This window comes from Antechinus flavipes, chromosome 5, assembly GCF_016432865.1.
Source record: "Antechinus flavipes isolate AdamAnt ecotype Samford, QLD, Australia chromosome 5, AdamAnt_v2, whole genome shotgun sequence".
Classification (NCBI taxonomy): Eukaryota; Metazoa; Chordata; class Mammalia; order Dasyuromorphia; family Dasyuridae; genus Antechinus; species Antechinus flavipes.
In genome coordinates, this window is record NC_067402.1 from 12,482,791 (window position 1) to 12,505,921 (window position 23,131).

General features: G+C 49.8%; 1 protein-coding gene across 1 annotated transcript in view; it reads left to right on the top strand.

Moving 5' to 3' along the window:
• DNAH11 (dynein axonemal heavy chain 11) overlaps positions 1–23,131 on the top strand; it is a 277,853-nt gene that overhangs the window by 229,859 nt on the left and 24,863 nt on the right. The window contains exons 64-72 of the mRNA XM_052001418.1: positions 81–316; positions 1,686–1,808; positions 12,113–12,317; positions 12,688–12,852; positions 15,836–15,976; positions 16,267–16,437; positions 19,369–19,491; positions 22,001–22,194; positions 22,571–22,719. Of these exons, the coding sequence (XP_051857378.1) occupies positions 81–316; positions 1,686–1,808; positions 12,113–12,317; positions 12,688–12,852; positions 15,836–15,976; positions 16,267–16,437; positions 19,369–19,491; positions 22,001–22,194; positions 22,571–22,719 (1,507 nt within the window). The remainder of the gene's footprint in view (positions 1–80; positions 317–1,685; positions 1,809–12,112; positions 12,318–12,687; positions 12,853–15,835; positions 15,977–16,266; positions 16,438–19,368; positions 19,492–22,000; positions 22,195–22,570; positions 22,720–23,131) is intronic.

Sequence of the window (23,131 nt, forward strand, 5' to 3'; positions counted from 1 at the left end):
GGCCGGACCTCCCTGCCCCTGAGGCTCTCTGGGCTCGGGCTCCCTGCCTTGTTTCCAATGCTGCGCCTCTGCTCTTCAAGGTCGCCATCCCCATCACGGCCGGCCTGGACCCGATCGCCATGCTGACCGACGACGCGGCCGTGGCTGCTTGGAACAACGAGGGGCTGCCCGGCGACCGCATGTCCACCGAAAACGCCGCCATCCTCACCCACGCCGAACGCTGGCCGCTCCTGGTGGACCCGCAGCAGCAGGGGATTAAGTGGCTCAAGAAGAAGTTCGGGGCTGAGCTCAGAGTCCTCCGCCTGGGCCAGAAAGGGTAGGTGAATCTGACATCTGACCTGCAGGAGGGCTGACCCCTGACCCAGAGGTGCCGGGTAAGGATAGAAGCAACGACTGGACCCAGAGAGAAGCTGGCTCGCCAAGGGGAAGGGCTTCCCTAATGGCCCCAGGGCAGCCATCCTGGCCCAACCCTAGCCCAGTGGTAGAAAGACATCAATAAACACTGGGTTTGAAGAACCACCTGGTGGTTCACGGAGCTGGAAGGAGCCTTGGCTGCCTCTGCCTATTTAATCTTGTCACTTAGTATTCTGCTCCAGCCAGACCAAGGCCAAGGCCCTTGCAGCCCAGCTTTGTTAATCCAATTTCTCCTGTTGATAACATTGTTATTGCTCTGTCCCTCCTCAGCTCCATTAAAAAGTCTCTTAAAGTTATCTCCTAAAACAACTCAAGGCCATCCCACCTAAACTCAGAGCAGACCTCAGACTGCTGCCTTTTCCCAGCTTTGTACTTCTTGGGGATGATCTGCCCAGATGGGGGGAGTTTCAGATGGGGCGATACTGGGGGGAGGCAGCCCGCTGACAAACCGACACAGCCCCATGGCTAGGATAAGTAACAGGGAATTTCTCAAGGCGCTTTCAGCTCCTGGGGTGGAGTCTGTGTACATTAACCATTTCTAAATGGATCCCGCCTTGAGCGTTTCCAAAATTTGCTTAAATGCCTGTAGTGAAAACCCCTGACCATGGTCAGGGTGAGAATTTGTGTTGTTTGATTGTGAAAATCTGTTATGAAAGTTTCATTTTTCTTTCCTTCCCCTTTGGTAGAGAGAAGAAAAGAAATAAATGCTTGTTAATTGAAAAATAAAATTTAATTAAAAAATAATTATAAGGTCAACATGGCATCCCTTTGTATCCTCCACCAAAGGGTACGACCACACTGGGTCTACCAAGGTTGTGCCAGTTTACTTAAGCAAGTTTTTAAAGGACTTCAAAGGGAGGCTGGCAGTAGAGAGGCAGCCAGCTCTCTGGCCACAGCCGGGCCACAGGAAGATGACTTTGGAGAATGGTAACCTCTCTTAAAGACGGTCTACCAACTGTTGGAACAATGGCAGCCTGACTGAGGCAGCCTGTCCCTACCCATAGCAAGGAATCTTAAAATTAAACCACTCTACCTTTTTCTCAGCTTGTTATAGATTATATTACTATTATAAATTATAATTACAAAGGCTTCTCATTTGATGCAGGATGGATTAAAATTAGAGTATAAAGGCTTTTTCTCAGCTTATTATAGATGCTGTCCCATTATAAAGGCCCCTCATTTAGTGTGGGATGGGTTGTGGGTCAAGTTTTTCACTTATTTTAAGTATAAGCCGACCCAATTCATAGCTTCGGTTCTGGCTGAATCCTCAGGTTTTTGACTGCCATTGAAAATGCTCTGGCTTTCGGAGACGTCACACTCATTGAGAACTTGGATGAAACGATCGATCCCGTCCTTGATCCGCTGCTGGGAAGGAACACAATTAAACGAGGGAAGTGAGTATCCCCCTCAAACATTCTAGATTTGAGTCAAGTTCTCTGGGTATAGGTCTTTCCCAACTACTTGTATTTTACACAAGGATTTCAATTTCATGTTATTAGTAACCCTCCTCCCTCAGAGCCATGGCACAACTGACCCAGAGACCAAAACAGCTTCAAGCTTCCCTCTGTACCTGAAATACTGGAAAAGGTGAAGGGGGAGATTCTGGGATCCTCTCCCAGAATTTGGTTAGGTACCTTGTCTAGGTGCTTAGAAAGCCCCATTTGTTGACAGAATAATGGGAATGCCATCAAGTGGTTTCCCAGAAAGCCATTCTGCTCCCCTGCCCAATGGCTGCCATGAGCACCAAGCATTACCCTGAGCCTTCTACCCAGTGGACCAATGGGGATGGAGGTTCTAGGTCTCCTATTAATGTGGGAGGGACTTGAGAGTTTCTCACCTTAAGCCAACAGGGATTGTAGGTTTAGAGGCAGAACAACCTTCAGGTTCTTAGAGAGGAGAGAATTAAGACTCAGAGACATGAAGCAATTGGCCCCAAGGCCCACAGACATTAATAAGTGGAAGGACTCACCCGAGATTACAAAGTTGGTAATAAATGCAAGGACTCGGATCCTTGACTCCAACTCCATTTTCCCGTTTCTCTCCCTGTCCCCTGGCATCTTGAGCTACGTAGGAGATGGGGCTCGTTATTGCACTCCTTTCCCTTTTCCTCCTTTCCCCTCATCTCCCCCTTTCCCTCACCTAAGTGTATTTGGGGCCATCCCCTTGCCCAGGTATCTATCTCCTCAGAAGTCTCTCTAATATCCAGTGGAAACAGACTTACTTAAACGTGGCCCCAGCAGCTGGTTTACCCAAATACAACCACTTCTGTTTGAAGAATCTGGTAATGGATTAATAAATTATTTATTGTGCAAGGTACGCTGCATAAAGTCAATCTGTTTGCAGTGACTGACAAGTTATAATTGTTTAATAAACCAGCACGCACTCAGACATAAATTTAGACTAGCTTAATAAGCCATTTGACAAATCCTGCGGCCCTTAACAAAGAGCGAACCTAATTGCAACGACTGCTGGTGCATGAAGAGCATATTTTTATAGTTGCAGCGCCCCAAGAAGGGGATGCCGATCAGGGAGCACGCTGATGTGCCCATTCCAGAGATGGGGATCAGTAGCATCCGCTTGCCTCCTCTGCGCATGCTCTTTGACCTCAGCCTCAATAGTGCAGCTGTGGGAGAGCACATCAGGTTCTTTTCTCTTACTCTTTGGGGTTTGGCCAGATGGAGGCTCCTGGGAGATGGGGAACGGAGACAAAGCTAAAATTAACTTGGGATCCTCACAGACTCACATGAGGATACCATGAGAAGAGAAAAGGCATGGGGTCTCAGTGGTCCTGGACACATGAGTTGCCTTGGTCATAGATCTCTGCCAATCTTCCCCCAGATTCTCTGAATGTTGTAGCAGGATGTGCCCCAGGTTTATGGTGGGAATGTTTCATAGCTACGGTTCTAACAATGCTATTCTATCTTGTAAATAAAGATTTTAAGTATTTATTATGTGTAGGTTCCGTGCTAAGGGCTGGGAAAACAAATGCAACCCAAAAGAAAGACAGTTTCTGCCCTCAAGAAGCTTACGCTCTGGTTGGGAAAGGAATAGGGGGCTGAGAACGGAGGGGGAGGAGGAGGACTTGGCTCAGGAGCAACCTCAGAAGCATCCCAAGGGGTCATGGGCTGGGAGTGGAGTGAGAAGAGCCGGTGTGGGTGTTTCCTCAAATGGAAACTCTAGGAAAGAAGGCGCCCATCCCAAGAGGAGACCGCTGTCAGCAGGAGACGTCTCAAGGTCACGGTCTCATTTAGGATCAGGGTTAGAGTCAGAGGCACAAATGTCTTTTTTGGTACCACTTGTGTCTCCTGACTAAGGTTAGAACTGAGCTCACTGATGGGGGCTCAGGAGCAAGAGTGACGGCGGAGGGACTCGGAGATAAGTTGAAACGAGAGTAGGATCCAATATGTAAACCTCTGAGTGTCAAGTTGGGGAGCCACGCCAGACGGTGGGATATGTAGTCCAGCCTCCTCCTTTTACAGATGAGAAAGCGGAGATTCAGAGCAGAGAAGGTCACATAGGGAAGTGGCAGAGGGGAAATTTGAACTCTCTGTCTGTGACTTTGCCTCTCACACACTCAGCGCTGGAGAAAGCCCGAGAAAAGCACACAGGTAGAAGGCAAAACTGTATTTGGTGACCATCCAGAAGGAAAGTGAACCTTCCATCCTCTGGGGCTGCTTCCCCCATCAAGAGTCAACTCTCTGAGGGCAGGGATTATTCCTCTTCTCTTATGGTATCTACAATAGACGTTCATTGGCTTCTCTGGGACCTTGGCTGAGTGGAAGGTTCTCTGTGCGGTTGTACACCCAGTACTCCCGATGACCAACGGTTACTCTCGGTCTCCTCCACTAAGAAACTTTCCCTCCCTCCAAAGGCGTTCACTTCCGCGGGCTGCGCTCCGGCAGAGCTTTGTTTTCCCCTCTTCTCCTTTCTAAGTTCCCGGTTACTGGTGGTTGTTTTTTCGATAGCTGACATTTGTTTTTTCTTCCTAATAACACAAGTCGGGAAAGATAGATACAGGCGCAGTCCAAAAGTTAAAGTTCATGAATAATTGGAATGTTGTGGAGTATGGAGTAATGAATACTAATTACTCCTTTCATGTCTGACAGCTCCCCGAGGACCAATCCATCAGCCCCGACTTTCATTTGGTTCTGGTAATGGTTTCATCAATAGTACATTAATTCTGTATTTGAAAAGATATACAGTGGGACCTGACCCACACAGTAGATAGCACTGTCATAAAGGAGCTACAGTCCGACAACAACGGGGTAATTACAAATAATTAAATCCACCGAGCTTCAGACAATCCTAATTCTAAGTAAAATATATTTTATGGTGTCAATCGACAGAAAACATGGTGGGGAAGATTTATCAGCGTGTCCTCTTTCCAAAGCGAATTTGCCAGCTTTCACACGCGAGGGCTGGAAGAAGGCCCTCGGACACAACAAAAAGTTGTTTCTTCACTCGGTCCAACAGTCCCGTTCGACAAGGGGACACTGTGTTAGGGGCTCTCTTCAAGGAAGGTGCTGGGGGTCCTTCCCCTCCAGGATCTTACGGTCTACAAAGAGAAGAAGGAAAAGGAAGAAGAGAGGTGCAATAATTAAGTAGATATAAGAAGAACTTAATGAGGCAGAGATTGCTAAAAAAAAAAAAAAAAAAAAAAATGTGTGAAACAGGGCTTCTGAAAGGAGGCAGCTAAGGGCTTGAACTGTGCATGAAGTCAGAGATCCAGACTCTGAGGTAGAGGGCAGAGGAGGGAGAGAGAGGTGAGGGAGAGAGACGGACAAACAGACAGATGGGGGGAAAGACAGACAAATAGAAGGGAGAGGGAGGGAGAGAAGGAGAGAGAGAGAAAAAGAGAAAGAGAGGAGAGAGGAAGGAGGGAGGGAAAAAAGAAACAGAGGGAGAGAAGGAGAGAGAAAGAGGCCATTCTAGCAATAACCATTCTAGACAAGCCTGTACAAAAGCTGGGAATGAGAGGTTGAATTCAGGGAACAGCGGGTGTGAAGGGCAGTGATGTAAAACCACTCTAGAAGCGTAGACTGGAGCCGCGTGCTAAGCTGAGTTTGAGGGGGCGGGCAATAAACATTTATATAGGTCTACCATGGGTGCCAGGTACCCCTTAAGCTGTATACCTGAATTACCACATTGTATTCTTTTCATTTGTCTCTTTATTTCAACAATCCCCATCCCTTGACCTCTTTTAATCGGGCCATTCAGACATTTTGGTGGAACCAGTTGTACTTTATTCCAGATTCCCTGGAAAACCAGTTTAAACTTAAATTTGGGCAGTGAACATGTGAAGCCCTTAGGTTTCACAAGCTAGTTTTTCCTTTTTTTGTTTAATGTACCTTTTAATGAGCTCATTAAAACAGCATTTCTTCCAATGAGATGGGAACAATCATTTTTTGGTCAGAATCATCTCTAATTTCCAAATATGTTCCAGGCTATCTATTATACCTTGTGAATTACCAGGATTTTTCCCCTCCTCTTCAGTGGACCAGCTTCAGGGAAGGTCAATTCACTACAACAAACAGTTATTAAACATCTCCTGGATCCAGACAGTGGGCTGGCCCCTGGGGATACAAAGACAAAAGTCAAACAGTCCCTGTCCTTGAGGAGAATTATTGAAGAGAAACAAGCAGGAAGATAATGAAATTTTAGATGTAGAAAAAGTAATTTCTTGGGTAAAAGGCTTTTGCTAGTTGTTAAAAACAGGCCGTTGAGAGTTATAATGATTAATAATAATCCAATACAAGATAATATTTAATTTGATGCTCATAATGATCCTAGAAAGTAGGTACTATTATTACCCTGTTTTACAGTTAAGGAAACTGAGGCAGGCAGTTATAAAATGATTTGTTCAAGGTCAAACCAAGATGAGTGTCTTCTCATATTCCATTTCTGTGACTCTGTGTCAGAGGTCTCTTGGTAAAACTGGAATAGGGCATTTGGAGTCCATCACAGAGCAGGAAGGAAGATGTACATAAAGCGGACATTACTAAGGTTCAGTGTTTTCATTAAAGAGCTTCTGATCTTTTTTTTTTTTTTTTTGGGGCGGGGGAAACCATTTACTCTTAAATAAATGAATTTCAAGGTAGAAAATGACCTTCCCTTTGATTCACTCTCTAACCATGGGGATTGTTCATCCCTGCTCATTCACGATTTCTTTTATAACAATGCCCACCACCAGCATGATAGCCGGGCCCGTGACAACCACTGCCAGCAGTGCTCATCCCCACCTCTGCACCGTCATCACAACCGCATCCCTCGCCACTGCGACCCAGCAGCACAACATGACAACAGCATCACTGCTCCAACAACACGACAACAATAACGCTCCCTACACCAACAACACAACACAACAATAATGCTCCCTATGCCAACAACACAACAATAACACTCGCTACTCCAACACGACAACAATAACGCTCCCTACTCCAACAACACAACACAACAGTAACATTCACTATGCCAACAACACAAAGATAACACTCACCATCCCAACAGCACAGCCTTCACTACCACTACCCGATACCAGCCCTAACAACCATCGCCAACACAACTCCCACGATAACCAGCCCAGTCGCCGTAACGGTCACCAGCGACACAGCCGCCGGCAGCGTGACCATTAGCTGCCTCAATTGTCCACATTTTAAAGATGAGAAAACTGAAGCGAAAAGAGTTTGTGACCTGCCAAAGACACAGTGCCTGAGGCTGGATTTGAACTCGGGTCCTCCTGACCGATGATTTCTCCACTGTTCCATCTGCCTGTTTCTCCACAGGTGTGACCGTGTGAAATTACCCTGTTTCTTTATTATCTTGTGGGGAGTTCGCTGCTTCTAGGTTTTTAAAAGCCCCTGACAAAGGCCAAGCCCACGCCCACGTGTCCAGTCCGTATGATGTGAGCCAGGATCCTCTGCATTTTAACATGGTCTCTCACCCAGGAGTCCTGACCTGGCCATCGGAGGACCCAATTCCAAACCTTCCTGGGCGTGTGATACTTTGGCAAGTGCTTTCTCATCTGTAAAATGGGAAGGACTGTGGTTGATCTCTATTTGGACCCAAAAAGGCTCCGTAAGGCACAGAGCGACAGAGCCAGCAGCCTTTATCACTTTGTGGCTGAATATCTCTAACAGGAAAGGAAAATGATCAACCGGAACGCCAGGTTTTTAAAGCTTTGACTTGTTTTCTACACAAAAGCAGCCGGGGAGCACAGACTGGGTGTGATTGTGAGTGTGTGAGTGTGCCCTCTCTCCCACAGGAGGGCCCTTTCTGCCAGGAGGCAGAGCGCGCCGCTGCTTACCTGTGCCTTCTATTCAAGACTGTGCTCCGTGCCCCTGGGTGCTCCGCCAGCTGGGGACTTTTCTGCCAAAACCTTTCTTCCCGAGTTGGGTTGGACCAAGTCCGCTCCTGCTGGGGTTGCTAAGTAACCGTTCCTCGCCTCCGTTTCCCTTGTCCACATCCATTCTGCTGCCCTCCCTCCCTAGCGGCTGGAGGTCACTCGCCCAATCAAGAGCTCTTCAATTTGAAGCAGCGGGCTGGCCGTAAGGCTTTTAGAGGTCCATTGAAAAGTTTCTTGGGCGAGTTTTGTGTGTGTTTGGGAGGGAGGCGGGTCCCTCCACCCTTAGTGGGTGAGCTTTATTGCATTTTCCAGGAAGCCCCCTCCTGCTTTTTTTTTTTTAACCTGTATAGAAATGCACTGAAAAACACTTGCAGCCTGTGTGCGCCATATTTTCCATCAGGAAATTATAGAAAGATCATCTGTGCTCATTTTAGGGAAACTGAGATGCAGGGAGGCCTCCTGCCGATGAGAGAGACCTCCAAGTGGTCTCCAGGAGGGGAGGGTCTTTGGACCATGAGGTACGGTGGAGGGAGGACTGTCCGGTGAGCACGGGAAGCTGCTTGGAGGGCCCTTGGAGCTCAGAGACTCTGCTATGGTCTCCACCTGCCTTTATACCTCCCTGCTTCTAGCTCTGTTCTCTGGGGCCGCCCAGGACAATCCTTCACATTCGCTGATAAATAAATGAGCGTGGAGCCTTTTGTCTTCCTGGCTAAAGCCTGATCTCGAGGTGATTGGGTCTCCAGCCTCTCCCCATCTTTCTCAGGATATTCTCCCAGTGACCCTTGTGCTTCCCAAACTGTGCTGACCTCTCAGGCTTGTTAGAAGGATAAAAGGAGATGAGAATTGTAAAGAGCTTAGCCTAGAAGGTGCTGGTTCCCTTTCCTTCTCCTTTGCTTCCTATATATGTAATTATACATTATGTTTTATGAAGCACCACACAATAAGAATTAGCTATTAATGTTAGCTATGTTCTATTGATGGTAAACAATTGGTGCTCACAAGAATAAGTTCAAAATGGGACATAAATGCAAACACATTTTGGAGTGGAGGGATCACTAACGTGTGTCTGTGGGAGGGTTTGGGTCAGAAAAGGTCTCATGGAAGGAGTTTGGTCTTGGACAGAACGCTCCTCCTTCACCATGGAACCAATGCCTGCCTGGGGAGGGGGGTGCCCCTTTTTTCTGGCAGCCTTTCTTTTTTTGTTGTTTTTGTTTTGGGGGTTTTTGGCTGAGGCGATTGGGGTTGTGACTTGCCCAGGGTCACACATCTAGGAAGCATTAAATGTCTGAGGCCAGATTTGAACTCAATCCTCCTGACTTCAGGGCTGGTGCTCTTCCCCATCCACCTAGCTCTGGCAGCCTTTCTTGTAAGACAAATATGGATTCCCACAAAAATAAATGCGGGAGGAGGAGGTAGCAGTGAAGGATTTGTTCTTGAATGACTGTCACCCCAGAAAGATTCCCTTTTGGAGTCAGGAAAGACTTCCTGGAGGAGGAGGAGGAAGGAGGATGTCTCCAGCCTGAGACAAGCTTCTGCAGCAGGGAAGTCCCATGGGTTAGAATGTGAGGAGAGGCAGGAGGGAACTAAATGTAAAGCCTTTGGCTTTAAATGCCAGACCTTGGAGTATGGACTTTGTCCTGGGCAGTCTGGAGCCAGGAGAGTTGATGGGCAGACCTGGTGTGGAAACCCTCCTCCATGTTGTGGAGATCACTCCCAAGAGGAGCTGAAGCTTCAATACTTAGAAGTATCGTAGTTCTTCTTGGTGTGGTGGAAGTAGCTTGGGTGCCATGGTTTTGGTTTTTTTGTTGTTGTTTTTGTTGCCTTTATTATTTGCTTGTTTTTCAAGGGATTAAGTGACTTGCCAAAGTCACACATATGTGTTAAGTGTCTGAGGCTGGATTTGAATGGCTTTTCCAGAAGTGGACAAAGCTCAGGGCTAAATGATCCAGGGTCTCTCATAGGGTCCCCCTTGGGTCCAGCTCCAAGTTAGAGACGCTGCATCAGAGGCCACGGGTAGCCCAGGAGAGTACAAAGCGAGTGGGAGCAGGAGCCCAAGAGACTACTCCCAGCTCCATCTCACACAAGTAAAGGTGTTCCCTTAAACAGATCCCTTGCTTCTCGATCAACAAAATGACAAGCTCAAGGTCATAGCAAGGACCTCAGAGGTTATTACGCATCTTCCGGCCTCTCATTTTACAGAAGAGGAAAATAAGAGAAATGAAGTCATTGACCCAAAGTCATACTTCTAGTAAATGGTAGAAGTGGGTTTTGAACACGGGTCTGTGACATCCAATGAAGTATTTTCCCCAGGAAATCTTAAGTCCTCCTTGAGATTTAAAATCTGGACAGAGAATGTGACTTTGATCTCATCGACACTCTACCATGGTCTTTGTCCTAGAGATGATAAAAATAATTTACTTTCTATTCCTAGACAGCCTGAGAGGTGACTCTCCTCCTTGAGAATGTGCCTGACCAGTCCCCCAGATTGCTACTTTCTTTTTCTTACCCGTCTCTTCCTTGACTTTGTCTAACCTAGGAGCTCCTTGACTGGTCTTTCCATCCTCGACGTCATAACCTTTGGGCAGATATCTTTCATGGAAACAGAACAGCACCTGTGTTATCCTTTTCCCCACCCCTCTGGTTAACACAGTTGCTGCTTAGATCCTTCAAATCACGAGAGAGTATTTGCGGTCTGTTTAATTTTCCCGGCTTGGCAGTTAACAAAAAATTAACCTAGAAGCAATGATAAAACCCACTGAGTCATTATTCATTTTTTGTCTTTCATAGACCATAAACATACCCATTGAGGACAATTGATTATTCTCAGGAAATTTTTTTTTTAAAAATCACAAAACTATGAAATAGTGTTTCAGAGCAAGGCTTAAACTGTCCATTTATAACCAGATCTCCTCCTTTCATTCGTGTAACACTGGGACCTTGGTACTACCTGAACTCTCACAGGATCCGCTGTCCTTTCTGCCTCCTCCAGCACAGGCTCAATGTCAGGAGGGAAGCTGCCGTGTCTGTCTGAAGGTGAAGGACGGGACTTCCTCTGCCCATTGGCTTCTCCTAGCAACTCTTCTGTCTGTATTTCACTATCTGGGGCTTGACAGAGAATTGGAGAATCTCAGAATTGAAAGGAGCCTCAGTGACCTCAGACTAGTCAATCCACGTCAGAAAAAAAAGGGGGAGGCTCTCTACGCCTACTCTAACAGCTGGTCATCCGGCCTTGGCTTGAATACCTCCATGACAGGGAGCTCCCTACCTACTCAGGAGGAAGCCTATTCTATTTTGAGATGGTTTCATGGTTGAGACCTTTGCTCTGACATCAAGCCTAATCCCTTTTCCATGGAAAGGTAATGTCCTTTACCTATGACTCCATGTCTCTCTTTGATTCCTTTCAGACAACTGAAGATAATATTCACGTCCCCCATGAATCTTCACTTCTTTAGCATAAATGTCCCCAACTCATTCAAACAATCCTCACAGGGCTAGAACTCACGGCCCTTTACTGTCCTGACTTTCCTCCTCTGGACACTGTTATTTATCAAGGCCCTTCCTAAAATGGTCACAGAATCACGTGTCTTTACTAAGTGAAACGTGGATCTTTTGCCAAATTACTCCAAAAATGAGAGCTGGAAAAAGTTTGGGGGTTGTGGGTCCTGATTTGTAAGATACTCATTAAACCAATCAACACTTTTTTTTTCATCATAACTTTTTATTTTTGAAATATATGCAGATAATTTTCCACATTTACCATTGTAAAACCTTATGTTCCAAATTTTTCTCCTTCCCCTTCCCCCACCCCCTCCTCTAGACAGGTTTTTTATTTTCCAAATATCTGCAAAGTTCGTTTTCAACATTCATCCTGCAGAATCTGGTGCTCCAGATTCCTCTCCCTCCCTTCCCTCCAGTTAGCAAGTAATCCAATATATTCCACAAACATTCTGACGCCTTAGTCCCAGGATCTGCCCTGGATCCCAAGGACACAAAGACAGATACGGAAGCATCCGTCTTACGGAGTCGACATGTCAGGCAGGCTCGTAGATTCAAGCTCAAATGAACTCCACCACACTCCCATTTTACAGGGGAGGTAACTGAGGTTGAGTGATTTGCCCAGGATCTTATAGGGAGTTTACAAGGCAGGATCTGAACTCAGGGCCTCCTCTCAAGGCCAGTGTTCTTTCCACTATGGCACCACCTCAGGGACTCTCGTACTTGGCAGTGAAGGGTAAGGGTTGGGGGGGAAGATGGAGGACTTTCTGTTCTACGGGGACTGTGATTACAAGTCACGGAGAGGCTGGGAGGCCCATAGCAGGTGGGGCTTCCTCTGAGTGTCCATCTCCACCCCCCCAGGTTCATCAGGCTCGGAGACAGAGAGTGTGAGTTCCACCCCCGCTTCCGGCTCCTCTTGCACACCAAGCTGGCCAACCCTCACTACAAGCCCGAGCTCCAGGCTCAGACCACCCTCCTCAACTTCACGGTCACCGAGGATGGCCTGGAGGCCCAGCTGTTGGCAGATGTGGTTAGCGTGGAAAGGCCGGATCTGGAAAACCTCAAGGTAGGACAGGGAAAAGCGAAAGCCGGCCTCCGCAAGCACTGACAGGAGCCAGCTGGGAGGGAGCGGGCTTGGGAGCCAGGACGACCTGCGTCTGAGGCCCGGCTCCAGCATGTGACCCAGGGCAGCTCAATCACAGGGCCCCTCCCCAGAGCAAGAAGGTCCCTCCCAGCCTGAGGAGAAGAGGGGCCAACCAAGGAGAGGGCAGCCTTCCCACTGCTTGCCTCTCCCAGGTAGCAAGGGCTCTCCGGAGCTTCCCCTCCAGGTGAGGGGGTCATAGGGACCCTGGCCACAGGAGGTGGATGGCGTGGGACTGAGCTCCAGGCCCAAAGTCTGGACTTTTGACGACCCCTTCTTTCTGGCCTCCCATTAGTCGGTTCTGACAAAGCAGCAGAATGACTTTAAGATCGAGCTGAAGCACCTGGAAGACGACCTTCTCCTGCACCTGTCCACGGCGGAGGGGAGCTTCCTGGACAACACAGAACTGGTGGAGAAGCTGGAAACCACCAAGTCGACGGCGGCAGAAATAGAGCTCAAGGTAGGTTCTGCAGCCCCAGAGCCGCCGCTGAGCCCAAGCCCTCCTGCGCCTGAGAAACCGGCGGCATTCGAACCCGGATCCTCGGATTCCAATGATAGAAACGGGTGGGCTTGAAAGAGAAGCAAAGCGGCGTCTACAGAGAGAGTCTGCGTGGCATCCGTCGTCCCCCAAAGGCCTCTCCTTAATCGGCAGCCCCGCCTTCCTCCTGTTCCTGTCGCAGGCCTTCTGGGTGGCCCCCGGGGACTGAGCTTGGACGGGCCGGGCCACAGAGGGGCTGCTCAGCCCCTGCACGGCCAGGCTCATCTCCCCACCAGGAGGAGGCTCTGGGGGTGGCCTGGGGACACAGAAGATGCAAACGCGTTACATGTGGGGACCCCGGGGCAACCTCGCCTTGGGCACCAAATTCAGGGAGCACATACGTGTGCGTGTACACAGGGGTACGTTGGCACATAGACCCGGGCTGCACGTATATAATACACAGGTGGGCTCAGAGTCTGTACCCACAGTGAGAACAGCAGGATTCTCATCCCGAGATGTTTGTGGGGGCTTTGGTTTCTCAGGGAGAGAAAGCACCTAGAGACAGAAACGGAGACGGAATCTACTTCTGACACTGCCCATGAAGCTTTGGGCCCGTCCCTTGGCCCCTTGAACCTCAGTCTCCCCCTCTGTCCCTTGAGTAGGCTAGGTCACTTGCACACTCCGACCCACCAGCCCATGATGGGGGGAGCTCCTGATTGGGATCAGTAGCACTCACCGGTCTCTCAGGTCCTTCCCAGCTCTGAGACTTCATCAAGCTTTTCTTGCCAGGATTCAGAGGAGTGGCTCGTGGTGCCCCGGGCCCTGGGGAACAGAAACAAAGCTGTGAGGGAGAGCGGTCTGGTCAGCAGGGGGAGGATGTGGCCCAAACGCAGCTGTGCGGGGGGGCTCCAGGCTCCTGCCCCAACCACGCCCTCCCGGCACCCTTAGCGCGTCCCCAGCCCCCGGAGGCTCCCAGGGGCCCAGCAGCCACCACGCTCTCTCAGATCAAATGCAAATGTCCCAAGAAACTGAATTTTTCAGAATCCCAACATTTGAGAGCAGCCAGACTCCTCTCTGCCCAGTCTCGTTCTCCATGGGAAAGCTTGGAGCAGCCCAGAAAGGAAATTAATTCTTAACATTAGAGAATCTCCGAGTGAGAGGAGACCTAGTGGCCGCCAGTCTCTCTACCGTGTCCCTCTGGACCCCCATCCAGACCGCTCCAGGGAGGGGTCCCGGCAGCCCTTTCAGCAGCCCATTCGCTGGTAGAACGGTCCTGATTGTTAGAGACTTTTCCTAACATAAAAGCCTAAATCTGCATCTTTGCAGGGCTTCTGGTTCTGCTGCCCTCTGGGACCAAGAGGAACAAGGCTAATCCCTCTTCCAAGTGACAGCCCTTCAAATCCTGGAGGACAGCTCCCGTGTTCCCCACCCCCAGTTATTATCTTCCATTGTCCGGCCTCTGGGAGGTTCCAGACGTCCCTCTCTATTATACATGGCCGTGTTCCCTCGCCGGACCCCCAGGATTAGGCCGAGCTGCAGAAAAGGCTCTGGGGCGAGGGAGGAGAAGGCCTTGGAAAAATATCATGTCTTTGATCAAAATCTAGTCCCAAAGAAAAGAAGCAAATGTTCAATTACTCAAATAGAACTGAATGAGTGGCTTTTCTTTCATGGCAGCTCTGAACATGCCAGAGGCTAACCCAGAGGCCTAATCCAAATAAAACTCTGGGACTTACAAGCCAAAGGAGATGGCGGGAGTCATGGAAAAGCCTGTTTTTTCCCTTTAGCCCAGGGCCGTTATTGGACGGAGTCACGGTGGACCTTGGTTGGACTAGAATTCCTTGTTGGCCGATAAAGTTGTTGGCCGGGAACTGACCCGATGGCGTTTTAATAGGCATTTCTGGGCCCAAGGAAGCTTTTAGAGCCCGAGACCGGCCAAGTCGGAGGCCCCTTAACCTCCCTCCCTGCCCCCTGCCCATGGCAAACGCAGTCGCCACAATCAAGCTTGTTTCCTTTCTGTGACTTAAGTCCTCAGTGGATTTGATCTTACCAGCGGGGGTCTTTCCTCCAGGGATAGCGACTGCAGTGCCTCCGACCCCTCACCTTGTGCCTCCGTCCGTAAGTTTGCCATAACTCGACAGCATAAACAATCACAGCGAGAACACGCGGGATAATTCATGGACATATGGGACAACTCCACGGGGTGGGGGTAGTGTGTTGGGCCTGGAGCCAGGAAGACCTTAGCACAAATTCTGCCTTACTGTCTGTATGCTCTTGGACAAGTCATTGTGCCTCCTCTCCTCAACTTAAAAATGAGGATGATAATAGCACCCACCTCCTGTGGATAAAATAAACTGGTGGTTATTCTTTTTTTCTAAAACTAGAAACAAGCGTCTAATCCAGTCCCCTTCATTTTTTAAAATTTATTTTTTTATTATAGCTTTTTATTGACAAAACATATGCATGGGTAATTTTTCAGCACTGACCTTTGCAAAACCTTCTGTTCCACCTTTTCCCCTCCTTCCCCCCACCCCCTCCCCCAGATGGCAGTTAGTCCCATACATGTTAAATATGTTAAAGTATATGGTAAATATAATACATGTGTACATATTTATACAGTTGTCTTGCTACATAAGAAAAATCGCATCCCCTTCATTTTGAGGGACTTGCCCCGGGGACAACCCCGGTTCTGTGCCCCCAAAACTCATTCTTTTTTCTGTTGCACGCAGCCCTCAGCATCTCTCAGCCCTCCCGCCTCCCCAGTCTCTCACCGCTCAGGTCAAACAGCAACAGTACATGGGGAATGACACGGGGCCATCCCTCTCCGAGGGGCCCAGTCTTGGACGCGCCTGTGGCCCGTATTTCACTTCCTCCTCTCTCCCATTTCAGATGCGTCACTTCCTCGTCAGATTGCGGCCAGAAGCACCAAGACTGACCTGCTTTGTTTTTTTAATGCCTCCCAACCCAGGTGGATGAAGGCAAAGAAAATGAAGCCAAAATTAATGAAGCCAGGGACTGTTACAGGCCGGTGGCGGGCAGAGCGGCGCTTTTGTACTTTGTCGTGAACGATCTCCGGAAGATCAACCCCATCTATCAGTTCTCCCTGAAGGTGAGCTCGCGTTCCGGTGCCCTGTAAAAGTCAGGCACGTCGGCCCGTGCCCAGGGCTCTCCGACAAAGCCAAGGCCGCCGTCGGCCGCCGGTGGGAAGGCAGCAGCTGGGCCGCCCCCACTCCTCAGCCCGGCCCCGTGTCTGCCGAGCTCTCGCCGCCACTCTCCCTCTCTGGGTTTCCACAAAACACGTCAGACGTCGTGCTCGAGGGATGACAAGGGGGACATTTCTGCACCGTGCTCATGTTAAAGAGAAGGAAGTGATCCTAAGAGAACTTTGCTCATCCACAGGCTTTCAACAGCCTCTTCCATAAAGCCATCAGGCAGTCGGGGAAGGCAGAGGACGCCCAGGAACGCATCCGGAACCTGATGGAGAGCATCACCTATTCCGTCTTCCTTCACACCAGCCAGGCTCTGTTTGAGAAGGACAAGCTCACCTTCCTCTCGCAGATGACTTTCCAGGTAGGACATGTGTCCAGCAAGTGTTCCCGCGACAATAGGGGGAACGTGTGGGCGGCTCTGTGGTGTCACAGAGGCAGTCCGGGAGGCCTGAGCCTTTCTGGGTGGGGACTCCTTGAGGCGTCTGCTGTGGGCGTAAGAATTTAAGTTAGACATGGGTAAAGGATGGAGTGATGGTAGGAAGGGAGAAAGGAAGGAAGGAAGGAGGGAGGGAGGAGGAAAGAGGAAGGAAGGAGGAAGGAAAGAGGTAAGGAAGGAAGGAGGGAGGGAGAGAGGAGGAAGGAAAGAGGGAAGGAAGGAAGGAGGGGGGAGGAGGAAGGAGGGAGGGAGGGAAAGAGGAAGGAAGGAAGGAGGGAGGGAGGGAAAGAAGAAGGAGGAAGGAAGGAAGGAGGAAGGGAAGAGGAAGGAAGGAAGGAGGGAGGGAGAAAGGAAGGAAGGGAGGAAGGAAAGAAAGGTGGATGAAAAGCATTTATTAAGAAATTCCTATCAAAATCCTTCATTCATCAAAGAATCCCCCACTCAGACCCACTGGACCAGGGAAGGCTTTCCTGGAAGCTTCTTGCACCTCAGTTGACCAGGATGGTCATTAGGTTTGTTCTGATCCAAAGCCAACACATCACACGTGGCTCCCAAGTGACTCAAACTCCAAGGCTCAGATGGTTGAGGGTATAGGTTTTAGGGTATCAGGAGATGAGAGACAGTCTACTCTCTCTCATATAACCAAGGAATAAATGGTCTGCATTAGCTTGTCTGCATTACAGAGCGGCTGGGGGGCTCAGTGGATACAATTGGCTGAGGGCAGAAAAGCTCATCTTCCTGAGTTCAAATCCAGCTTCAGATACTTTCTAGCTCTGTGATCCTCACCAAACCCGTTAAACTCATTTGCCTCAGTTTCTTCATTTGTAAAATGAGAAGGAAATGGCCAACCACTGTAGTATCTGTCAAGAAATCCCAGACGGGGTCATGAGAGTTGGACACGATGCAAAAATGACCTGGCAACAAACTACACAAGGCAGATTTGACCTTGTAGCTGGCAGAGTGCAAAAATGGCGACTTGTTGGCAATTCCACTCTCAGTCCAAGCCCAGCCTCGTGTCTTGTCCTATTTTCTCTTCTTCAATGACCTTCAGGGAGTGGAAGGAGAAGGAAAAAAATGGATTTCCGCTACTGGTTTAAAAAAACCTTCCAAGATAGGGCATATGGGGAAGGGCTGGATTTGGAATCAGGGGCCAGAGCTTGAAACCCATTTTTGCCATTATTCAGTTTGATTTTGGACAAGTCCCCAGTCTGACCCCTTCCTTCCTCCATCACCTTCTTCCAAACTGCTCCCTTCCATGCACTCTCTGGTCCAGACATTCCTATCGTATGGCTGCCCATCATCGTCTATGACCGGAACTCACTTCACGTCCTCTTTCTCTGGGAGGACTTTGTTCCTCCTCCTCCGGGAGGCTGGTTTTCCTCCTTCTCCGGAGGCCTTTTTCCTCCTTCCCCGGGAGGCCTTTTTTTCTCCTTCTCTGGGAGGACTTTGTTCCTCCTTCTCCGGGAAGCCGTTTTCCTCCTTCTCGGGGAGGCCTTTTTCCTCCTTCTCTGGGAAGCCTTTTTCCTCCTTCTCCAGGAGGCCTTTTTCCTCCTTCTCCAGGAGGCCATTTTCCTCCTTCTCCGGGAGGCCATTTTCCTCCTTCTCCGGGAGGCCGTTTTCCTCCTTCCCTGGGAGGCCTTTTTTCCTCCTTCTCCTGGAGACCTTTTTCCTCCTTCTCCTGGAGGCCTTTTTTCCTCCTTGTCTGCCCCCAGCCTCCCGGTGACTCCTTCCCTGCCCCAAGGCCACCTTCTGGTTAGTCTTGCTTTTATTTGTTCCTGTGTGTGCAGTCAGCCCCGGGGCTTTCACCGTAGAATGTTCAGCACCATCCGCAAGGCCGGCACAGTAATTGGCTTTTACTAAATGCTTATGGATCGCTGGCCTGAATATCATTCCATGGATTAGGATTCACTTATTTAATTTCATGATTCATTTATAAAATCAAGTTGAGAGTTGATTCCTCTCATTTCAACCCTCAAAAGTAATGATGACCCTCGTGGTCAAGAACTCAGTTCTAAGTTTATTTCGGGCTTGACCTGCAGCCCTCTGGTCCCAAGGAAAGGGGGCCTCCCCCCGTAACCCACTGTTGTACCCTCTCATGAGAGAGAAGCCCCCCTCTCCCAAGGCAGCCATCCTGGGACCACCCTGACATCCAGCCCGGATCTGCCTTCCTGGAGCTTCCACCCCGGCTCCTGATTCCGCCCCTGGTCCCTGCTGAGGGGGCAACCCTCATTTCCACATGCTTGAAAACTCTCTCATTTCCTAAATGTAGTATCCCAGGCCCGAGGTCTGAATGTGGCCCGCTGGAGAGAGCCTCGGGCGGTGGCTCCTCAGGTCTCAGCTTCTTCCTCTATGGGAGCGGGGTGACCCTCCCACGTCCCCTCAGGAAGGAAACCTGCAGTCCCGGGATGCTGCTGATGGACCGAGCCCTGCTCTCCCCGCCCAGACTCCTTTCCCGGTCCCTGCCCCACGCTTGACTCTCGGCCCCCACCACGCCTGACCTTCTCAGCCTGGCCTAAAACACGGGCGTCAGCCCGGCCTTCTGGGGCCCTTTGTCCACCTGGGACCCCGGCTCTCCCATTCAGTGCTGATGGGCGCCGGGTCGGGATTGCTCTGCCTCCAGCACTGGCACCTTTTTGGAAAAACTGGGTTTCCATGAGGGTTTCCATGGCTGGTGTGGAACTCACCGGCACCAGGGAGGAGCCCTTGGAGGAGCCGGAGAAGGCGCGGCTGCAGAATTCTCCTCTTAGCTCTTGATGTCCTGCTTACTCGCCCCGCCGGTTAAGTGCTGTGCACCCAGAGGGAGAAGGGCTGGGAGGAAAAGCTAATGGCCTTTTTTTCCATTTTGGGACTGTCAAGATTCTGCTGAGAAATAAAGAGATCGCAGGCCCCGAGTTGGATTTCCTGCTTCGCTACCCAGTGGATCACACTTCCCCGAGCCCCGTGGACTTCCTGACCACGCAGTCGTGGAGCGCCATTAAGGTAGCGTAGGGGGGTTGTCTTTAGAAATTCAGGACTCTGATGTCATCAACCAACAGAAAAGCAATCAGGATCACAGTTGGGAAGAATACAGGCCTTTTAAGACAACAAGGCAATATCCAGTGCAAACAGCTCCAATGTAATTATCAGATGATGAGGAGAAATCCCAAATTTGGTAAAGAGAAGGGAATTAGGTTAACTGCTTGGGGAAGAGGATCTGCTTATATTTCCACAGGTGGAAAAGGAACTGAAAGCTGAAGATTTGAAAGTTCTTTTGACAGTCTCATTGTCAGCCATCTGATTCCTTCTCCATCTGTGGAAATATAAGCAGATTTTTTGTGTTGGCAAAGAACTAGAAATTGCAGGGATGCCCATCAACTGGGGAATGGCCAAACAAATTTTGATATATGATTGTAATGGTATACTACTATGCTGTAAGAAATTATAAGCTTAATGATTTTAGAAAAATATGGAAAGACCTGCAAGAAATAATGAAGAGCAAAATGAGAAGAACCATGAGAACACTGGATATATAGTAATAGCAATATTATTCTAAGAATGACTTGGAATGGATAAGTTTTTTGGACTATTATAAATACTCAAATTTCTATAAAGGCATAAAAAGAATAATGCTCTCTGCCTCCAGAGAAAGAACTGGTAAATAGAAGTATATATAGAATAATTTTGCATTTATGTGTTATGTCTAATGGTAGCCATTTCTAGTGCAGAGTGGGGGCAGAAACTTACCTAATAATTTTGTTATATATTTGAAAGCAATAGCAAGTTGTGCACAATAGATTTGCAGTTTTATGCACAAATCATCTTTTTATTGTATTCTGTTATGGAAATAATGGTTTTTTTCATAAATTAAAAATATATATTTTTAATTTTTGAAAGAAATATTATGAATCACTGAGAAGAGTGATTAGAGAATGAGAGAACAAAGAGAAAATAAACCAAGAGAGGTGAATGTATTTCCAAGAGGAAAGATAACTAGTTCTATTAAGTGCTTCAGAATATATTAAAATCCTATCATGATGTTTTTTAAAAAAAAAATGAAAAAGACAATTTTAGAGAAACCTGGAGAGACTTCCACAAAGTTATGTAAGAGCTAAAAACATGATTGTTCTGTCAATTCCCTGGTTCATTTTCATAGTTGTGGTTCTCCAGAAAAGCTTCCTGATGTTCACGAAATCCTGTGGGGCAGTAATCATTGAGAACCATCTCATCTGAGTCCCTATCAATGTGTCTTAATGTCCCTGTTTATACAAGAGGGAGGAATTGTGGGATATGAGAGAGAGGGATTATGGGTTTTCTCCCATAGTGCTCTCTGGCCCTAAGAGCTTCAAGGGAGGTGTGAATTCACAAAGTTACACAGTTTACTTTGTGAATCTCCCATACTTGTCAACTCCGATGAGTAAAGGTGTAAACACAAGCCTTGTACTAATTAGTTCTACTTAGTACCTTGTTTCAGGTTCTGGCCCAAAACATCTTCTTGTAAGATCAGATCAACTCTAATTAGTTAGTAGTTAGTAAAGATTCCAACAGGTTGTCTTGCAATTTCCGAATCTTATTTCAAACCGTGGTTCTCTTCAGCTTGCAGACGGAGCCCGGGAGCCGGCGAAGCTGTCAGAGCCCGTTTCTGGGCCGGCCTCCCCCACTCGGGGCTCGGCGCTGTGCCCTAATGCTTAAGGCCCGGCAAGGGGCTTCTGAGGGCCCTTGTGGCACCCAAAGTGGAGTCGCCCCGTGAGCCCGTGGCAGACTCGGGGCTCGGATCCGGGCCCCCTAGAATCAGCGTTGTCTGTATGACAGCAGCTCTGCAGCGTTCCCCGAATGTGCGCGGTGGCAGACAGAGTGCAGGGGGGGGGGGCAGTCAATGACAGCCCTGCTCCCGAGGGGCTTCCTTCGACTGGAAGTGAGGGGAGGACCAGTGGGACGCGGGGAGATGGCCCGTTCTCCCTCCTTGTAAGAGCTCTGTGGAGCCACGGTCGCCCCAGTTAGTCCCGTTTTTTAAGGACCTTTTCAGCTTTTTCTAAGGAAAGAGAATTGCCAGATCAAATATTGTCTCAGAAATTGGATTTCCATTACTGTTTAAAAACCACTGACAGGCCCTGGTGGGGCCGGAGAAGGCGCAGCTGGCGGGGGTCTCCACGTCACCCACGTGTCCGCTTGGTCATTCCCTGCCATTAAGTGGTAACGAAGGGAGCCAACCAGGGGCTTCCATCTCGGACCGTGAGAGGAGCAGCACGATGAGAAGGAGCCGTTCCTTCAGAGGAGGAGCAGTGTGGGCTGGGGGAGGAAGCTCCATTTGGGGGGGGGGTATTCTGGGCTCAAGTCCTGCTTCTGACCATTCTAGCGGTGACCCTGTGTGCGTTACGGCCTCTCCTTGCCCCAGTGATTGGTTATAGGAGGCTGCTCGTTGCGTCAGGGAGAGAGCTCCCACCCAGAGGAAGTCGGACACCCAGACCTAGCCAACCCCCCCAGCTCTTCCTCCCTCCCTCCTCTGTTACAGGCCATTTCCCGGATGGATGAATTCCGGGGGCTGGACCGAGACGTGGAGGGCTCTGCCAAGCGGTGGAAGAAGTGGGTCGAGTCCGAGAGCCCGGAGAAAGAGAAGTTCCCTCAGGAGTGGAAAAGCAAAAGCGCCCTGCAGAAGCTGATCATGCTGCGGGCGCTGCGTCCGGACCGCATGACCTACGCGCTCAGGTACCCGGCGGGCTCCGGGGCGCGGGGTCGGGGCCAATGAATCTCAAGAGAAAGACAGAACTAACAATGAGGAGGATCCAGAGGGGTCTCAGGGAGGAGGTAGGGGGGAAGCCGGGGGCGCCTGGCAGGAGGCAGAAGAGAAGGAAAGGTCAGGCACGAGAAGCAGCTCATTGGCCAGAGGGCAACAAGGTGGCCGGAGATGTCTCTGATGGGGCAAAGGGCGACCTTTCTGAGCCCCGGCCGCCCCCGGGGCTGTGAGCTGGCAGAGAGGGGGCTTCTGTCACTGAGCAGCCCCCGGAACATCTCGGGGAGAAGCAGGATCTGCTCCCTGCTCCTTCAGAGCCCATGACGACACCTTCCTTGTCTTGGGAAACAGGAATTTTGTGGAGGAAAAGCTGGGCCCCAAGTACGTGGAAGGGCCGCGGCTGGAGCTGAGCAAGTCCTACCAGGAGAGCAGCCCCTCCACGCCCGTGTGCTTCATCCTGTCCCCGGGGGTCGACGCCCTCAAGGATGTGGAGGTTCTCGGTGAGCTTCCCTCTCCCTCCCTTTCCCCTTCTCCTTTACCTTCTCTTTCCCTCTTTCTCTCCTTTACCCCCTCCCTCCCTTTCCATCTCTTTCCGTCCTCTCCCCCCTTCTCCTCTCTATTCTTTCTCCCTTTCTCTCCCCTTCTCCCTTCCTCCCTCCCTTTCCCCTCCTTCTTCCTCTCCTCCTTCCCTCTCCCCCTCCCTTCCTCCCTCCCCGCATCAGCCCTCGCCCCCTCTGCCTGCTGGACCTCGGCAGTTTGGGGCGCACAGAGGCCGCCTTAGCAGCCGCAGACACGTTCCGGGGCACATGCCTCCGCTTGGCGCAGGGTTCGGGGCTTGGGCGGGCTCCCTTTAGCCTGAGGAAGGCCTGCTGCTCCCTGCTGCTCGGCCCCCTCCTCCTGAGCCGGAACAAT